Source organism: Euprymna scolopes, chromosome 34 (assembly GCF_053919585.1).
Source record: "Euprymna scolopes isolate OS-2025 chromosome 34, ASM5391958v1, whole genome shotgun sequence".
Lineage (NCBI taxonomy): Eukaryota > Metazoa > Mollusca > Cephalopoda > Sepiida > Sepiolidae > Euprymna > Euprymna scolopes.
Window position 1 is genome coordinate 31,704,361 of NC_136515.1, and position 21,877 is coordinate 31,726,237.

Consider the following 21,877-nt stretch of genomic DNA (forward strand, 5'->3'; position numbering starts at 1 on the left):
GTGGTAATTTTGCAAACAATACCTGAGAAATTATTACTGCACCTGCCGACATGTCATCATATAAATCACAGCTGTATGATGCTCTAAGTTCCCATACATCCGCCTGCATTTATATCATGAAGTCCTTCAACCCCACCAAATCTTTTGGATTCTCCAAGCGAAAATCTAATATACCTTAGATTATTTCGCCGCATATTTCTTCCTCATCCAAGTATTGTTCTTTCAACAATTTTAGAGCCACTGGATAACTGTCTTCGGAGACTGAAAAGTGGTCAATAAGTTGAAGGGCTCTACCCTCAAAAGAACACCTAAAAAAAAAATACAGCTTTCCTGTTGCCAATGGTATTGGCATAGCACAATTCTCAAACTTGGTGAGTAAGTTCTTAAAACTTCTATTTCTTTCAAAATCCCTTCCACTGAAGTGTGGCCTCTTCAGTTTGATTTTAAAAGGTTCTACTGAAAAAGAAGAATGTGCGGTTGGGTTGAAGGACTTGGTTGGTTCTGGGATACTAGTGGCTTCCTGACTATGAGGGTTGAAGGTTGGTTCAACGTTGGGGGACCTCCTATCTTCTATAGGGACCTCTGAGGTATTTCTTTCACTGACTGTCTGTACAACCCCCAGTCGGTGTCTCACCTCTCTCTTAAATCTAAAAGAAGCTTGAAATAGTTCAGCAAGCGATTCAGCTTCCTCTTCGGCAGCCAGTTGTTCCTCCATACTCCAAGACACACCCTCTAGCCCATCTAGCCATCCTTCTATATCCTTTTCAAAGGATAAAAGTATTCAAGGACCGAGGTTTCTCTTCCATACCCACCACAGTCGTCCTTATTTTTCTTTGAAGAAGGTCTAGCCTTCTCTCTAGTTCCCTTCGAGTAACAGGGTCGTTCTTTTTTTTTTTTTTTTTTTTTTTTCTCAATTCATTGCAAAGTGTCGAATTTTAACTGACTAAAGTGTGTGTGTGTGGGGGGGGGGAGTCTGCAACTCAACGGGTTAAACCTGAACTCGACATAGAAAGATAAAACGATGAAACTCTTACTGGTGAAGATAAAACGATGAAACTCTTACGTGGTGAATTCTTCATGCCTTTTCTTGGTTAACTGGAGTTTCAATGTATTGCCTCGTTGCTTACAACAACAGATCGTCTTTGTAACAGTAACTACGAAACGAGTTGCTGGACTAAACAAAAAGACCAACCATACATATCGAGGATAGGGGTGTTTAATATTAAGTCTGACCCACGTGAATGGACAACAAACAAACATTATTATAAAATCAGTCGACCAAGCACTTTCAAACCTTTTGCTTGAACGACTGCCATACAGAATTCCATTGCTTCACCCCTCCACATCGAGTTCCGGTAAGTAAAAATTGCCACATTTTCTATTGAAACAAAAATATTTTTATTTAACTTTTAGGTACTTGTACAGATTAATCAAGACATTAAAAAATGAAAATATTGAAAAAAGGTAATACTGTACGTATCTCTTATGGAACGAAGTTCTCCGAAAATTTCACTTAATTTTGTCAAGTAGTTTTCTTTTTTTGTTTGTTTTACAGCTAAAATGATACCGAAAAGTTTGATTTTTAGGAAGCAAAGCTAGTATTAAAGATGGGAGGGAGTGTTGATGCTTTAAATTGAGTTATCTCCCCGTGGCATGTTAAAAAGAATTCAAAGATAGCTGACTTCAACGCGCTGTCATAAAACCGTGTTTTTCCGCCGTAAAAAAAAAATACTCTATCAAATTAAGTGAAATTTTTTTTTTTTTCAGAGATTTTCAGTCCAAAACGGATACGTACAATATAACCTTTTTTTCGATATTTTCATTTTTTTTATGTCTTAATAAACTGTTAATTAATTAATAAACTGTACAAGTATCAACTTTTAAGTATTAAATTAGAAATGAATATATAATTATTCTGTATTGTTTTATCATGAAATTGAACAATTTTATTTAAATCAAACAAAGTTAAGTGACCTTTTATTTTCAATTCCAGTTATCTACTCCTCCTCCCTCTCTTCCAAAAAGAACTCCTTTAATACTGATGGCTTTAGAACTTAAAGCTTTTTTTTAACAATTTTAGGTTTTACTTTAAAATATTAGCTTCTTGAAGTTTCAAGAAAACTTTTTTCCCAGCTATTAGATTAATGCAAAAGATTATAGCAATTATTATATGATTATTATACTATTCAGTATTGGTTGGATTGGCACATATTGCTGAGCTTGGAGCAAAATTATTCAAAATATAGTTATGTTTATGATTTTCTTTCAAATTTTTTTTTCAATAAATATTACTATTAAGTAAACAAAAAATATGCAAAGTGTATTTATTACTTAGATATACAGAAGAAACATACGCACAAATCTGATCTGGTCTCATAATTCTATTACTACATACTAAGATAATGGAAATGTTTTCCCTTCAAATATATATCACTTTATCTTTCCCTTCAAATATATATCACTTTATCTATCCCTTCAAATATATATCACTTTATCTATCCCTTCAAATATATATCACTTTATCTATCCCTTCAAATATATATCACTTTATCTATCCCTTCAAATATATATCACTTTATCTATCCCTTCAAATATATATCACTTTATCTATCCCTTCAAATATATATCACTTTATCTATCCCTTCAAATATATATCACTTTATCTATCCCTTCAAATATATATCACTTTATCTATCCCTTCAAATATATATCACTTTATCTATCCCTTCAAATATATATCACTTTATCTATCCCTTCAAATATATATCACTTTATCTATCCCTTCAAATATATATCACTTTATCTATCCCTTCAAATATATATCACTTTATCTTTCCTTTCAAATATATATCACTTTATCTATCCCTTCAAATATATATCACTTTATCTATCCCTTCAAATATATATCATTTTATCTATCCCTTCAAATATATATCACTTTATCTATCCCTTCAAATATATATCACTTTATCTATCCCTTCAAATATATATCACTTTATCTATCCCTTCAAATATATATCACTTTATCTATCCCTTCAAATATATATCACTTTATCTATCCCTTCAAATATATATCACTTTATCTATCCCTTCAAATATATATCACTTTATCTATCCCTTCAAATATATATCACTTTATCTATCCCTTCAAATATATATCACTTTATCTATCCCTTCAAATATATATCACTTTATCTATCCCTTCAAATATATATCACTTTATCTATCCCTTCAAATATATATCACTTTATCTATCCCTTCAAATATATATCACTTTATCTATCCCTTCAAATATATATCACTTTATCTATCCCTTCAAATATATATCACTTTATCTATCCCTTCAAATATATATCACTTTATCTATCCCTTCAAATATATATCACTTTATCTATCCCTTCAAATATATATCACTTTATTTGATATTTTAATATTAAGTCAACCAAAACTGACAAGTAAATAATTAAAATAGTATATTTCTCCAGTTTCGTTAATGATCACTAAAACCGGTTTGCATAAAACACATTAAATGATTAGTTAACACAGAAATTTGAGAATGATTTTTGCAATTAGTTCCAATATGACCATCAGGGAGACAAAAAATTACATTGTTAATTTGAATTATTTGTATTTTTAACGATGAGAATAGTGATTTGAATAATCCAGATTATCAATCCTCATCTCAAATATTCTGAAACCTATTCAATTAAATCTACAAAATAAAATGAAATACTATAGAATTAGAAACTACCAACCAATCTTCAATCAAACTATGATATGTAAAAAAGTTGTAGCCATTAGGTGTGTAAAACAATATTAAGTAGTCTGAAGGCTATTTCTTGTGAAAGTAAGGATCCAATTACGTTTCATAAAAACACAACAATTTTAAAAATGAGATGGTGAATCAAAGAATATGCACGTGTTGATACCAAACAACATTATTCAGTGGAAATGTTTGTGTATTAAAAAAACCAACATACACCAGGAATGATTTACTCTAAACATGTACTGTAAAAATTTACAGGTTATGAAAACATTGGTGTACGTTTTTATATTATAGTTAATGATAATATTGGAAATCAACTATGTGTCTTTTTTCCATTAAAAAATACACATTATTTATAGTTCTTTTATGAATTAGTTCATTCTGGTAAATAACAAACAAGGTCCTGAACAAAGGTGTGTTCTCTATCCCAGCGATCATCAATGGACCTGAGGTAATTTCGCAGAAAATTCTACTTTTTGTGACCAGAGCCACCTACCCCTCATATTGTCTTCTGTGACAGAAAACAATCTATGCGACATAAATATGTGTGGGATGTTACTAAGTTTATCCAGGGTTCACACTGACTTGAAAAGTCCTTGAATTTTAACTTTTGCCTTGAAAAGGCCTTATTTCTATTACCTTGAAAACATAGAAAATATCTTGAAAGGCCTTGAAAATTGTATTCCTTGTATCCAGTAAAAATTTGTCAAACTATTAAAAATAAAATCGAAATAAATAAAATTATTTTTAAGTATTAATAAAAATACCATTAAACTACTTTTTTTTAATATTGAAAATCAGAAGACATTTTGAAATTGAAAGATCTTGTGTTAGGTTCCATTATCACAAAACTACCTGAAAGGGTTGGATTCAAATCTAAAAAAAAAATTCTTGCGCAGACGTCAAATCCTGGTGAAAATGAACAAATGGGGCAGTTTTAGGCCTTAACATATGTAAATTTGAGTTCTTAACCATGCAAAAACAGAAATGATTAAGTCCATCATTTGTCTCCACTCTCATTTAGCCCCAAAAGTCCCCAAGGCCTTAACATATTTAAATTTGAGTTCAGTACCATGCAAAACTGCTAAATAGACATAAACAGAAAATTTTGGACAAATATGGTAAACTCTTCCAAAAATGGTGTGTTTTTATTAGCCCGAGAGTTATCACGAAGTATAGACAAACAAAATTATACAGAAATCAGTTAGTTACAACTTTTCAGAAAGTTTTATAAAAATCCAAGACATCAATTTTTTTTAATAAGCACAAAAATGTCGATTTTAGCTATTGTAACCCGAAAGGCACCCCTAGGGGGGCAACTGGAGTTTTCCCGGAAAATCCATTCTTTAACTTTTTTACTCATATCATGTTTAATGATTGTGCAAAATTTTTAAAAATTCCAATGTGTAGTTATTGAAAAAAGTGCGGACAGATGAATAGACAAGGGTGAATTTACAGGTCCATCCTCCTTTTGTCGGGGAACCAAAAATACTGGGACTACTTTTATATCTAAATGCAATTGAATTTGTACAAACCTTTATGTGCGTTTATTGCTAATAAGTTTGTACATTTCCCAAACAGTAGACAAACTTTTATCTTTATTTACATGGCCAGATAAGAAAAATCTATTTTTAATGATTTCTTGTATCTTTGAGATATATTGTACCTATTTACTATGCCTCCCCACGGGACAGAGTTAGACACCAGGGTCGTTTTTTAACGTGGAGAAAAGGTACAAAAATAAAAATTGTCTCAGTTGGCTATTTCTTTTTGAAAAAAAATTTCTTCTGTTGTTTGAAGTTTTTTCCATGTTCTTAGTCTTTCTATGCCTCAACTTGTTTTTTAAAATTCTAATATATAAATCTCACTGTGTGTGTGTGTGTGTGTGTGCCCGATTTTCAAATTGTATCTCCTTCTAGACGGATGGTCGCTTGACAGCATACAGCAGCTGAAAAGATTACATTTTGGGTGCAGAATTTATTAGGAGTATTTACTAAGTTAAAATAATTGTTAAGGGATTCAAAAAGGGGTTCAACCTTGAAAGAAATCACAACTTGACGAGCGTAGCGTCATGGCATCGTTCTACGTATGTGCACACAATCTGTAACAGACATTTATTTAGTATATTCATAAGTGTTTGAAAGCAGTCGTCTCTTTCGATTACTAACACCAGTGTTGCCATTTTGAGCCCCGCCATTTAAAATTTTTTTTTTTTTTACATTCCGATGTTCTTGACTTTTAAATGTTATGTAATAAATATACAAGAACACTTTTATATACAAAAAAATAAAGAAAAATGTTTTTGCTGTACATAACGAAAATGTCATATTCCAAATATATAGGATATATTATATATTGGCTTATTTGTTACATTCCAATAATCACGTAAATAGATCAAGTAATGGAATTTTTGCATTGAATTCACTCCTAAACTAATCACCCGATCATTATGAATTTTAATTATGTATATATGATTATATATTTCTATGCATTGGATTCACTCCTAAACTAATTAACCAATCATTATGAATTTTAATTATGTGTATATGATTATATATTTCTGTGTCTTGGATCCACTCCAAAACTAATTAACTGATCATTATGCATTATATGTAATGTATATACTTGTATATGTCTGTAGTTGTCATATTCCAAAAATCATATACAATGATCACTTACTTTGTTAATGTATATTATGTGTACAAGAAATTCTATCCAAGTAATAAGGTACTTGTACAGTATAGTACTTGTGAAAAACTTTGTAAAATCATCGCATAGTTTCATAGAAATAAAGTACTTGCACAGTATCCTACCCAAGAAAGAAGGTATTTGTGCAGTATAGTACTCGCATGAAAAAACAAAGAATATCTTACCTGTGACATACAGAAGTTATTAAAACCGTAAATCATGTTAAATATTTGAGTAGTATGATTCGCATATGAAAAATGTGCTTCACTATAGCACCCAGATGAAAAAACATTCTTACCCGATGTACAAAAAATTTAGCACAGCAGAAAATTTCATAAAAGTATAGTTCTTTCATTTTTAAATTAGGAAAAAGGTACTTGTACAGTATCCTACCCAAGAAATAAGGTACCCATATGAAAAACAAAGGAAATCTTACTTGCGGCCTACATAAAAGTAATCAAAACCAAAAATCATGTAATATATTCGAGTAGTATGACATTTATATAAGAAATATGATGCTTCTTTACAACAACACTCTGATGTAAAAACAAAAATTCTCACCTGTGACATGGAAAACTTAGCACAACAGAAAATATGTAAAATTATTGAGTAGTTTCATCTATATCTTAGAAATGACATACTTGTACATTATCCTACCCAAGAAATAAGATACTTGTGCAGTAAAGTACTTATGAAAAAACAAAGAAAATCCTACCTGTGACATATTATAAAAATTGAAAATCATGTTATATATTCGGGTAGTATGACTTTTAAATAAGAAATAAGGTACTTCTTCGCTATAGAATCCAGATGAAAAAACAAACAAATTCTTACTCTGGACATACAGAAAATTCAGCACAACAGAAATTTTCTTAAAAGTATCAATTTCTTTCATTTTAAAATTAGAAAAAAGGTACTTGTATAGTATCCTACCCAGGAAATAAGGTACTTGTACATATAAAAAACAAAGAACATCTTTCCTGTGACGTAGATAAGTTATCAAAACCGAAAATCATGTAATATATTCAAGTAGTATGACATTTATATAAGAAATAAGGTGCTTCTTCACTATAGCACTCTGGTGTAAAAACAAACTCGCTCTTACTTGTGACATACAGAAAAGTTAGCACAGCTAAAAATTATGTAAATTATTTTAAATATGTGTTGTACATTACCCGCCCCAGGTAAGGAAAATTTTTTTCCATATATGTGCTGTAAATTTCCTGTCCTAGGGAAGATACAATTATTTCATACATACAATACCCGTCCGAAGATAGGTAAAATATTCTGTTGCTCAAGATGGCAAGATGGCATAGACCTCAAAAATTCCTCTATCCTAAGAATAACAGGTATGTTCAAAACTTTTTTCATTGTCTTATATGGTCCCGAGCAACACCGGGTGGCCTTGCTAGTCCTACTATAAAACTTTTAAAGTGTTGAGCTTTCTTTGTGTGTTCATTAGTAATTTTAATACCTCCTTGATGAATGCAACATTCGTTTGTAATCATTATAGTTCAAAAGTTAATATGAATACATACATTTGAATACAATTTTGGTGATCAACATTATATTATTTTTATTCTCTTAAATAACAAATACATAATATTTATAGTCTTTTTCATACTTGGTTTATTTTGACACTGAGGTGTGTTTATCACTTGGTCATTCTGTATACTGTGCAGATGGTGGATTATTCCTTTGAATTAGAGATGCAAGTACTGTAATACCTTGAGATATGAATGCATTAAGATATTCCTTTTTTAAATAGGAAGATACATTGTATGTATGCTCTAAGATATAACAATTTCTTTTGAAATAAAATTTCAAAATTCTTGTGATGCCAAAATAATTAATGACGTAAGCCAAGAAAAAATAATGTATGTGTATCATAGGCTAGGCTATGCCGTCTCCGCTTTCCATCTCTCTCTCTCCTCATTGGTTACAATTTTTTGCTTTATTTTTTATTCATCTTTTGTTACATTAAGACTTAAATATTAAGCATTTAGTAAGTTTGTTCAATGTGTTTAATTGTGTATAATCTTGCCTTTTAAGTTACTATATTGTGTGTGTGTGTGTGTGTGTCTGCATGATGTAACTTTGCTTCTCTCCCTCAAAAATGCAGAACGATTTTCGGTACTCTAACAGAATTTGACTCAGCTCCTCAGAATTTTCCATTAATTATGGCTTGGACTCGATCAGCAATCACCAGACTAAACTAAGCGTTGTTAAAATGCTAAATCAACTTTTTTTTTTTTTTTTTTTTTTTTTTTTTATAAAAAAATGTAATTTTTTAATTACTTTTTGGGTGATGGGGGTGGATGTTTTTTCTGTTTATTTTTTTAACATTTGTTGACAAAAAATATTTTGTAAATTGTCTTAAAAAACTTTCTGTACTTTCACCTAACAATTTACGGTTTTCATAAAAATCATTCATCTTTTCTTATAAAAAAACAACTTCTGTTTACAAAAAAAAAGCGTTTGCTTCCAATTTTCTTTAATTTACATTTTTGTTTTTTTTCTTTAAAAAAAAAATGACTAACAGTTTACGATTAAAAAAAAAAGCATCATCTTGAAAAAAAAACAAAAAACTTTTGATAAAACATTGCAAAAATAAAAGTAAATAAAAATACAAAATGCAACTTTTAAAAAAAGATATATATATATATATATATATATATATATATATATATATATATATATTCAGTAACTTTACAGTAGGTTTTAGTCATTTATTTTTATTTATTGTATTTCTACTTTTTTCCTGTTTGTTTTTGTTTTTTTTAAATTCATCTGCATCTGTTACATTACTCAATTAAATCCAGTGACTGCCGGTCGAGCCCAAACCATAATTGATGGAAAATCCAGAGGATCCAGAAATCATTCTGCATTTTCAATTTTATTTTTGATTTTCAATTTTTTTTTTTTAATTTCTGTATTCACTTATTTTTCATCTTTACTATATTATTTTCTATATTATATTATTTTATTATTATATTATTTTATTTTATATCCTTTTATACCCTATTTTTCTATCCCCTATTACTTTATTCCCTATCTCTATTCCTTATTCTCCTTAGCTGTCATCTACACTTTTTTCTCTTATTAAATTTTTTTTTTTACCTAATCTCCATCCTACTCAATACCTCTTTTCTTTTGGCTTTGAAATATTTCTTATGATCTCACTACTCTCCTCTTTCATTACTTCTCCCCCTAAATTTTTCCATTTCTAACTTTAAATGTTATATACATTTAAATTGGTGTTGTCTTTTTTGCCTTTACTCTTGTATAATGCTGCTTTTTTTTCTCCTCTTTTAATGAGAAGCATTTAGCTTTGAAATGACATGGTCTAAAGAGGTTCCCCTCCATTTCCCTTTAACATTGTAATCACCCTCTCAATCTTATTGACATGATAATGTAATAAAGTTTTAATATAACTTGAATCTTTATCTCCCTGTCTTTTCTTATAAATTGCTCCTCTTAATCTGGTACAGCGTCATCTATCCAGACAAGTTGGCTCTTTCTCCCAGAAAAAAAATCTATTTTTTCAAGTTAACTTTCTTTCTCACACACACACACACACATATATATATATATATATATATATATATATATATATATATAAGTTTGTTGTAATCCCTGGCTGGGATCTTAAATATAAAAATACTACTTTAAAACTTAAATGGCAAAAAAAAAATCCCTTAGCAGATTTTGTGCACTATGTAGAGATGAAGTCTTTGTTAAAAAAAAAAAAAAAAAGCATGAGATATCTAGTTGCATGTATAAAATTTGGTACAAATATAATCATTCTAATGTTTTCTAATCCCTAGTCACTAATTTTTTTCTTTTTTTACATTTCAATTTTATATCTATTTGAAATCCCAATCTAGTCCTTATATCTATTAATTCTTACTTAATAAAGTTATGGAGAGTAGAAAACGCGTTCTCAACAGCCCCATAACTCTCACCTTTTCTATTTTATCCCTCAGTCCTCATTTACAATGAGTGATGTTTCTGATAAAGGGAGAAGAAAATAGCTGTACATTGAGCTAGTAGTATATTTCCTGAACAGTCACTTGAGATGTCCTTATTTTCTATTTCTATCCTTGTGGTAATGGCACTAATAAGGGTGCTGGAGGTAAATGTTTTACCTGGGCTGATGTTATCCGCCTGATAGTCAGGGACCCTAACCTTGGATTAACCACCAAAGTGTCCGTCCTATCAGCAGGTGTAAAGTACTGAGGCTGCTGTATTGCCATTTGGTGAATGGATTCTGGACCATGCAGTACCTTCTGGTGGGGGCTTCTTGATACCATATTAGTGGGCTTTTCCTCCACAACAATTTCCCCCACTCTCTATCGAAATCGAAATGTAGATTCCATGAGCAAAGCTTCTTTCTCAGAACTTCCTGCCTGAAGACCACTGTTCCACTGACCTGCTTCCCAGTTGAATACAACATGGTAGCCTTCAAATCCAATGTAAACAAATTCTTGTTGAGCAGTCCTCATAAATAATCAGATTTTACCCAATTTACACCAGTAATGATTACTACCTTACATTCATTAGCCCTTATCCTCGAGTCGCCTTCGGCCTTGATAAGTGGTGGCTCCCAATTAAATGCTTTCAGGGACACTAGACAGACTGATAAATTATGTTGTTTTCGTAACACTTATATTTTAAATTTATGATTCTACAAATTTATCATCTACTCACATTATTTACTTCATACCTCCATTATTTAGGAGTAAAATATATATGTGCAAGTTTTAAATACTTACCTGTACACTTGTAATTTCTCCCCTAACCCATCTTAACTGTATGTATGGTTTTAGCTGTTGATATAACCTTTCTATAATTCCTATTCCCTATTATTCGACTAATTTTTCTTTTATTATGATCTAGTTTAGTAATTTATTTCTTTAATTTTTATCTTCATTTTTAATAATTTGTTTTTCTGATAGTTTTTATCATGTATTATAGATAATTATAAATTAATCACAGTCATTATTTTTGATAAGAATTATTATAGGTTCCATATTTAAGTTCAATGATCTTATTTTTAAATACTTAATGTAACCTTTAAGTACTTGAATACCTTTTTAGTTTTTTTTGTTTTTTTTTTAATTAATTATAACAGTTTTTTTATATTAAGTTTTTAGTTTAGTTTTTTTATATTGAGTCTGCCGTTTTGAAATATATATATATTTTTTTTAATATATATATTTTTCAATGTTTGATTCTTAATTTTACTTTCGTTTTTGTTTTTTAATTGTGAAGACATAAAGTATTTCTACTTTATTAAAAGTGATTTTTTTTTTAGCTTGGTTCATACTGGCATTCAAATTGCGTTTAAAAAAGAGATTAACAGTTATTTTTTTTACCATATATTGGTCATAAGATTACAATTGACGGATATGCTCTAAGAAGACTTCATTTTGGTTTGAGTTTAAATTATTATAAAATCCTATTTAAATATTAACTTAATTTTATGTTTTAATGGTATCCCATTAAATGAGAGTTAATACCAACAATTTCGTTTTCATTTACTCTTGTACTGATTGGATATTTGAAGAGAACAATTTTACAAAATTTTAATCGGAGAACTATGTCCCTCTAAGTTTCATACTTAATTGCTTTTTAAAATTTTTGTACTTTATTGCTTAACATTATTATTTTTTCTTTTTTATGTTAAATTTTGTTTTTAAATGAAAAGGCCCTTTTATACACATATGATATACAAAACTATTTGACTTAATTACTGTTGTAATTATTTTTCTTGAATTTTATTTCCTATAATTATGTATATTTATATAATTATATTTTATTCAGCTAGTTGAAAATTTAAGATTAGCAGGGAGACCCAATGTTGCCTAGATTGAATAAGGATCAGCAAATGTTTCACACTTCCAATACTTTTATTGTTTTCAAAATCTGAAATCCTCCATTTTTCAATCAAATTGATTGATTGCCTGTTCTAGTCGGGGACCCACCGCAGTGCACCACGAGTAAGCTTCACATGTCTCTCCACAGTTAATCCACAATATATTGTAGTCTACATTGCACTGTAGAGAACCAATTGTTGATTTTATAGAATTATTTTAATATAATGGCTTTAATTAAAGTTTAAAATACAAAGATCAAGAATCATGGTGTTCAATTGTGCTCTAAACAGAAACATGCATTTCAAACATGCTGCTGTCTTATCAAATAACTTTTATATGCCGAGCTCTTCTGCTTGTGTAAAACCTCTCAAATGCACTTGTGATGTTAGGCTGTATAAGGGTGTTAATTTTAGTCAAAATCAGACTTTCTTTAGTTGTATTTTTTCTATTAACAGTTTTCGATACTTATTGGAGGCATTCCATGACAAACCCTACGCAAGAACACTCCCAATACAAGTACAGTTGTGTAAAATTTTTAAAAATCGGCCCAGCCATATGGGAACAAACTTACACACACACAAAACCTCTTATACATATATAAGTAGAAGTTTAATTTTGATATAAAATTTCAGTAGTTTAATTTGTAATTTTTAATGTAAATTTAATATTGAATTTTAATATTTTTTATGGTTTTAATCTTTAGATTTTATTTTCTATATGTACTTCCTTGTACTTATTCTTTTTACTTTTATTATAGATTTTTATTATTTCTCCAATTCTACAGTTATAGTATTTAGTTATAGTTTATAATTAAATATTTATGTGACTTATTTTATCTATATTTTATGTATTTCCTGATTATTATGTTTCTTATAGATTATTAATTCAATTTATGATACTATAATCCATTATATATTTTCTGTTATCGATTTTTCTTTATCTCTACAAATTATTTTAATATTTCATTATTTTAACCTGAACTTTATTTGTTTCTATTTTTTATTCGATTTTATTTATTTTCTATTTAAAATGTATTATTAAATGTTATAGTGGAATAAAATTATATATTATCTTATAATAACTACATATATAAAATTAAAAAAACAATAAAATTTGATGTTTCTTGCTCAACTTTTATTTGCAATGTTATGAGAGGTGCAAATGAACAAACTTTTTGAATTATCTAAAATATAATACAAAATATTCCAAATTGTTTAAGAACTGATTATATGCCAAATATTTTTTGCTTGAATTCTTGCAATGGATGTAAATAATGTGATACTCTTATTTTATTTGTCTCAACCTACTTAGTTCCACTCTATAAGCATTGTAGATATTTGAATTATATTTGCAGGTTTAGAAAGCCAAACAATGTTGTTTTTATTTTAAAAGCTTCCGTGCAAGGTGTTATTTATAAGTAATAGACCTTATTTTCCTCTTGTTACTAGTGACATATTGGTCTTTAGTAGTAGAAGCCCAGTCAGTGTTGTTGGTTGAGGTTCCATGTTGATATGGAAGGTTACATGCTTGTAGCACTTGTTGAAATAATGATGGTTTGCATAAAAACAAGTTTTTTTTTTTTAAATAATTTAAAAAAAAAAAAAAAAAAGACATTGTTTGCCTTTTTATATGTCTATATATATATATATATATATATATATATATATATATATATTATATACTAGCAGGAAAACCTGACATTGCTAGTGATTGAATGAGAATCACTACTATATACTTTTTCACTGTGCTCATAAATTTGTTTTTACTACTTAACTCATATTGCTCCTTAATATAGTTAGAAGAAGCTGAAAATGTTAGAAAACTTTCTAAATTAGTGTCTTACATACATGATTTGAAATTCATTGTAACTGAATCTACGTATTTGAAGTCTTAAAGTGGTTCTCTCATGGCTTTCATAAGGTGCAGATTTGGTCACTGAAACATTTTATGCACAAGGTCCGAGCAAGCAAGATCTTTTGAACAGTCAGACTGTTGATAATATAAAGGAGAGCTTTTTACAATAAGAATTAGATAACTTAAAAAATTACATTGAAGAAGAGAAAAATAAGAAACATGATTTATACTGAAACTCAATATTAATTCAAAAGGAAAAATTGTGTGTTTCTGCATTAAAAGTAAATAAATATTGCATTGTTTCATGGATTTTAAAGATTAAATTCGTTTATTTAAAAATTGCATTTAAAAAAGAAAGAAAAGGAACTCAATTTGATTAATACTGAAACTGAACTTTATGCAAAATAAATTTAAAAGAATTAAGAAAATGTAAAATTATGTATGTTTGAGCAAGAGACAATCAAAATTGTGAGTTTAGAGAATAAAGAAATAGTAATTAAACAGCTTAAAATCGAACTATAAATAATTTTAAAAAATGAAAATGAATGATAAATAATTTTGAAAAAAAATTAAAATGAAAGATTTCACGAACATTATGGATTTTCTTTATGGTGGTAAATATTTGAATGATTACCAGAACATTTGAAAGCTCTAATTTTTTAACCTTAAGTCATTTTTCAACAAAAAAATTTGCAATAAAATATTTTGTGTAAACCCCAACTATCATAACCATTGTATTACGATGATCAAAATCTACTCTCTCTACAGCACACAAATTTACGATTAGCTATAAGAAAGGATATGGTTAGAGTTAGAAATTAGAAAATAACTTCATATTAAATGTTTCTTTTAATTAAGAGTAATAAATATGGGGTAAAAAATTGCCTAAATCATGAAGCAATTTGATTTTTTTTTTTTTTTTTTTTTTCTTTTTTTGACCATTGTAAATATAAATAATTTTAAATATTAACTACGGTTTTATTGATTATTCAGTCTTTTAATTATTCTCTTATTTTTTTGTTATTGTTCCTGTAGGATACAAGACACAGTTTCAATGGTTTGAATATCTTAAACAAACCAGTTCAGTTGCTGCACCTGTGAAATTGTTTGATAAAGTAAGTTTGAAATAGTTTTGTTAAATCTAAATCACACCTCTTTATTCATATTAAGGTTGGTGCAAAAATGTTTTTTGACATTCAACTTCAAAAGATAACTCCTTTCATAATAAAGTTTATTAATCAAAATAAGAACCATTAGAATCAACACATTTTTGCCAGCCAGAAACAAGTTTATTTTTTATCCCATTAGCATAGAAATCCAGAGTTCTGGAAGCGATGAAGTCATTGAAGGCCGATTCGCTATCATCTCGACTTTTGAAGCATTTTTCATACAGGAAGTTGTTGAGATGCTTGAAAAAGTGATAATTGGTGGGTGATAAATCAGATATAAGTGATAATTGGTGGGTCAGAAATCAGATATAAAAGTAACATGTGAGAAAACAATATTGTTTTTGCACCAACCGTATTATAAATAGTCAGTTTCTGTTGATTTTCATTTTTGTTTAATTACTAGGGCTAGGACAACAGCATATTTTGTTCATTGTTTTGACTCTCGAGTATGTATCCGTTGATCTTATATATATAAAGTGATATGGTTCTTGGTTGATTAACTGTATCTAACTGTATCTGATATAAATTCGAGAGTCAAAACAATGAAAAGAATATTCTGTTGTCATAGCCCTATTAATTACACATTGTTTTAATACTGATATTAACAAGTATTAAATGGGATGTATGTATCATATATATATATATATATATATATATATATATATATATATACTAGTAGGCTTCCCGGCAGTGCCCATTCATAAAATTGACAAACAGATAAAAATCCGATGACCCTCACGTACCAATTTTTCAGTTTTGACCCCATAGCAGCCCTTTTTTCCAGATGAAAACTGATTAAAAGTTTTCCACATGTCTGAATATTCTATATATCAAATTTCAATTCTGGAGATCAAAAATTTGTTGGGTATATAGGTTGAGAAGTGTTCTTGAACACATTTTCACTTTTATTGTAGATATAATATTAGCAATACACGTTAAAAAATTTAAATTAAAATATTTAAATAATGGCATTCATAGAAAGAGCTTGATGAGCTAAAAAAAAATCTTTTTAAATTTTTCAAATTCGATTAAAATTAAACACGTTATGACTATTTTTTTGCCTTGCACATTTGGATATTTTTCCCATGTATTTCGTCAGATTTTTTTCACTACTTTTACAGTACAAATGCTATATTTTTATTAAAATACAAAATTAAGCAATGAAATTTGCCATATAAGTGTATTTTTGTACAAGAGTCGGAATATGCTACTGAAAATCTTTGGTTTCCAAATAATCTGCAGTAAATGTGCATAAATATGCTGCAATTCCTTAAAAATACCATGTATCCATAAACAGAAAAGAAGTTGGAGAACTCAAAGTTAAATTGTAATGTGTTTTATGTACAAAAAACTTAAATCTAAACATAGGACTGTTTAAAAATGAATATATTGCAATATTTCTTTAGTATTATTGTAAATTAACACCTTCTGTTGAACCCTCCATTCTTCTGACCACCCCTCCAAAATGTGATTCTACCTTTTTAGGCAATTATGTGTGAAATGCCCTGAAAAACTTTACCGAAAGATAAATAAAAATTATTTTGGATTTCATGTAAAATAATTCCCCATTTCAGGTCGTTTTAGGGCAGTAACCAGTTTTGTTTTTTTTCTATGGGAAATAAATCCTGTATGTTTTTGTTTTTTTTGTTTGTTTTTTTAAGACGATTGTGTGGTTTTAAGAGGGTTTTTATGCAAGACTTTGGATTAATTGTAGGTCTAAGGGAAATTATGTGTGAACATCCTGAAGACTTGATAGAAACAAAAACAATTTTAGAATTTTAGAGTGGTGGGTTAGTTTCACATAAATTTAATGTAAAATAATTCACCATTTCCAGGCTATTTTAGCATTTTAAGACAGTTAACCAATTTATTTTTATGGGAATCGTGCATTTTTCTTGAAGAAAGGATCTGTTTTTTTTTTTTTGTTTTGTTTTTTTAGACGGTTGTATGTGACTTAGACTTTTGTTGGCTGGTGGACTTGCAACTCGAACTTAGTGTTATTGTTAGGATTAAAGAATGTTTTAGGAGGAGGTTTGCCACTCATGGGGTTAGAGATAAGGTTAAGAGAGCTTCTTTTTTTTCACTCCTATTTACTGTTAGTGGTTCATAATTAATGGATTTTGAAAATGTTATGGCAAAAACAGGTTTGTTTTACAATCCACAGAGATTCAAAAAACAAAATATATAAACAAATATATAACAAATGTTACCAAAGGCAAGATAAGTCACTTTTCTACTTAGCTAATACTAAATCTCACAAATAGTGTTGAATGTTTCCTGAGAATAAGAAAAATGGCAAGTCTTGATAATTACTTAAAAATGAATAGCAAAACAAAATACTGTTAGCAACCTACCTAAAAAAATATCATGGTAACATTTGTTGGATTGGTTGCTAACAGTATTTTGTTTTATTTTTAATTTAAAGTCATTTTTGAGACTTCAAATATTTAGGTATTAAATCACTGCCATTTTTCTTGTTTTCGGGTAACACTCAACACTGCTTTTTTGAACAGAATAAACGTTTTAAAGTGAGTAAAAATACTAAAATAATTTCTAGCTCAGTAGAGTAACTTAATCTTGCCTTTCGTGACATTTATTTGTTATATATTTGTTTTTCTGAATCTCTGTGGACTGTAAAACAAACCTGTTTTGGATCTGTATTACAATCCAGAGGTACAAAAAAAGTTGTCAAAAACAAATATATAACATGTTAATCAAAAACAAGATAAAAGTAATATTGAGCGCTACCCGAGATTAAGAAAATATGGCCACAATTTTTCTTTACATTTTGAATGTCTCGATAATCACTTCAATATAAGAAAATAAAACAAAATGGTGGTATGTATCCACTTGCTAAATGTCACAGTGAAAATTTATCACCATTTTGTTTTATTTCTTATTTTGAAATCTTTGAGACTTGTTCTTTGGTAGCACTCAATATTTCTTATTTTTCGAACCAAATAAACATTTTACATTAAATAAAAACACTAAAAAATTATCCAGTTAGGTAGAAAAGTAACTTATCTTGCCTTTGATAACATTTATTTGTTATATATTTATGACAGAATTTTCACACTTCTATGGATTGTAATACAACCCCAAAAACTTACCAAGATATGTAGAGTAATTTACTTTGCCTTTAATAACATTAGTTGCATTTTTTTTTTTTTTTTTTTTACTGTTTTTGTCTTAACTGCAAAATGCTGTTTCTATTTCAAATAAATACCTTACGCAAAGGTTTATATATATATAGTGTGTGTGTTCAACAAGTAAATAACTCTGCAAATGTTATATTTAGTTTTAATTTAATAAAAAGCAGTTTTACAATTTCAAATTACAAAATTTTGAAGAAAATTCCTTCAATTTGTTGGTTTGTATCTCGCTTAATAAGTCAGATAAGTAAAAAATAACAACAAAATAAAAAAGCTTCCTAATTGTAGTTTGATGTGTTTTCTAACTGCTTACAAAATTTCAAGAATGTTGATATAGATTTTGCTACTTATTTTTTTTTTTTAAGCCTCGTTCACTGTGCACTCATGGGGGACTATGCATGCTTCACTTGTTTTCTTGTCTTTTCAACCATATAATTTTTTTTTTTTTTTAAATTTGACCGAAAATGTGAGAAATTGTAATGCCGGATTGGTTGGGATTGTTGTTATATTCTGAAAACCAAATAGCTCTAAACTAATGTTATTTCAATAACGAAATTGCTCTAATTAAACATGTAAGAACATTTTTATAGTCATTCATTTTTTTTTTTTTTTTTTTTTTCTTAATTCGTTCTTCAATAAAAAATTAAAGAATATGCGTTTTTTTACAACAGTGCTAGCACTAATACTACTCCTGCTAATACTTTCATTTTTTCCAAACTCAATAAATAGAAACCTTGTTTTTTTTGGGGGTAGGTCCTTTTAAATTGTTATCGATTACTATGGTCTTACACAACACACAAATATACTTTTCCATTTATTCAACACCATGTATATGTAGGTGTTATATCGGCAGCATTCATTTCTTTAAGCATATTTCATTAATATAGACAATTTCTGTCTACATAGTTGAATTCTGATCCTTTTTAGTTTCCTAATTTAAAATAGTAAAAAGATTGATTTACTTACTAGTGAGTGTCTGAAGAAACTTTTTATCAAAATGTTTGATACTTGTCATATTTAAGTCTTATTTTTAACATGACAAAAAAAGAAATGGTTAGAAATATTTTGGACATCTGAAACTATTAAAATTAACAACTCTTCTGATTGGTTCCTAAATTTCATGGCATGGTACGAGCCTTTACAAATTAGGAGGAGAAGGTTTTTACAAAACTTTATTGAAAACGCTATTTTATGACATTCACATTTTCATCACTTTATTTGCTTCAAACTCTTAAAATATATAATGTACATTCGTATTTATTAATTCATTTCCAAACAAAACAGTTGTATTTTGAGGACTTTAAATGCTTTGGTTTTTAAAATATGGCTACCTTGAACTACCTTGAAATCTGTGATTATCCAAAGCATTTTATTGTGCGTTGAAAAGAAAAAGGTTCTCTTTTTTTTTTTTCTCCTCAGGTTTTTAAACTTAAATATTCCATTTTTGTGACTTAAAGATATTTTAATATCTTTTAAAAAATGTTTTATTAAAAGGAAAAAGAAAAATGACGTCTTTTATTCATAAATTTCCCCATTACACTTTTGTTGGCAAAGTAAACATAGTCAATAATAATAATAACTCGACAACCTATGACTCATTGGGCCAGTATTTGTTAATACTTTATTAAGCAACGTTCAGTCTGGTCAGTACCAGACGGGTGACCGATTTGGGAATTCCAGGTGCTGTATATCAGAATGTCGACACCTCCTTGCAAAAACCTAACATTGTCATCTCCTCTTACGGGGATATACATGCAACTGGGGACCACTTGTGAATTTTATACTCCCATGGAGCTTCCTCCTTTGGAAGAAGTCGGTTAAACCCGCATAGGGTTAATGCCATTTCCATTTATTCAACACCATGTATATATGTATATGTAGGTGTTATATATATATATCGGCAGCATTCATTTCTTTAAGCATATTTCATTAATATAGACAATTTCTGTCTACATAGTTGAATTCTGATCCTTTTTCGTTTCCTAACGAGTTTTCTCGTTTCGGGCAAGAACTGGCAAATGTAACATTTGTAATTGCTTTTTACCGGAGTATGTAGACAAAAATGGTATTTATTGAAATATATTTCATAAGATTAATAGAGATTGATGAATGTACATTCCAATGTGGCACATTGTTCATTTGGGAACAGTGATTTTGAAAGAAAAATATTAACAAAAAGAAGTTATTATAACATGAGTAGATTGGTTGATTTTCACTATTTTGTTTGATTAGCATTACTAACTTGGAAAGTGACGGTGTATGTTACTGTTGTTACTACTAAACCAGACTTGGTAGACAATTGTCTTGGCAGGGACACTGATCCCTATCATCTTAATAGATTGGCATCCAGAGAGTAATCCAGCTCATAAAATGATCTTTACTTTAAATAAAGAAATAACTTTTGAAAAAGGTTGGATAAGATTTTTTTTATTTGGAGATTGTATGGATTAGAAGTGATCAAACACCTGGGATGGATGTTTTAGGAAAATACAGCCTTTTTAAGGCAAATGATAATGGTATTCTATTTCAGTTAAGCACTGAATACAAACTTACAGCGTTTAATACTTTTTGCCAACAAAAATTAATTCGTAAGGTGACATGAGTACATCCCAGATCAAAACACAGGACTATTTTAGATTGTCATAAAGCACGATCTTCAGATATGTGTACAGTAAAAGTTATAAGAAGTGCAGATTGTGACACTAGTCACAAACTTTTTCATACAAAACTTAAGATGTGTATTAGAAAAAAAACATCAAAAACCAATGATTCAAAGTAAAGAAATATTTTGAGGACCTTATTTGATAATATCACATTTGACTGAATCTAGAAGCAGTTCGTCACAAGTATATACCAAACAAGCTGAAGCTCTTTAAATTTTATAATCTTTTGGAAGAGAAAAACAAGGCTAACAAAAAATTTCTGTGTTTAAATGGACCAGCTAAAGAAATTGCAGAAAAATCTTTCAAAAAAAGTGAAATTAAAACTGCAATATGAGATATGTCAAAGGAAGAACAGGTAGCGTACCAAAATGTCAGCAGAAATCCAAACAGCTTATATATAATCACAAAGATTTGAAAACTATGTATAACAAAATCGGACAAGCTTTTGGTCCACAGTCTCCAACAATGATACTCTTGAAATCTGAAGATGATTCTATCCTTTTTGATGATGCTGAGGTCATCATGGATAGAACATTTTAGGGATTTATTTGATAATCCAGCTGAAATAAATGAACTGGTCATTGATAGTCTCCCTCAAAATAAGATCATCAATCCCAGACAAAAAGCACCATTAAAAAAAATAACATGGGTAAAATACCAGGGCTTGATGAGTTGTTGCTTGGATGGTGAAAACCTTGCCAATGAT

General features: G+C 28.9%; 1 protein-coding gene across 16 annotated transcripts in view; it reads left to right on the forward strand.

The window, feature by feature from the left end:
• LOC145259156 (MBT domain-containing protein 1-like) overlaps positions 1 to 21,877 on the forward strand; it is a 498,271-nt gene that overhangs the window by 448,298 nt on the left and 28,096 nt on the right. For all 16 annotated transcript variants that reach the window (XM_080116886.1, XM_080116877.1, XM_080116884.1 and 13 more), the window contains one exon: positions 15,223 to 15,302. In XM_080116886.1, the coding sequence (XP_079973012.1) occupies positions 15,223 to 15,302 (80 nt within the window). The remainder of the gene's footprint in view (positions 1 to 15,222; positions 15,303 to 21,877) is intronic.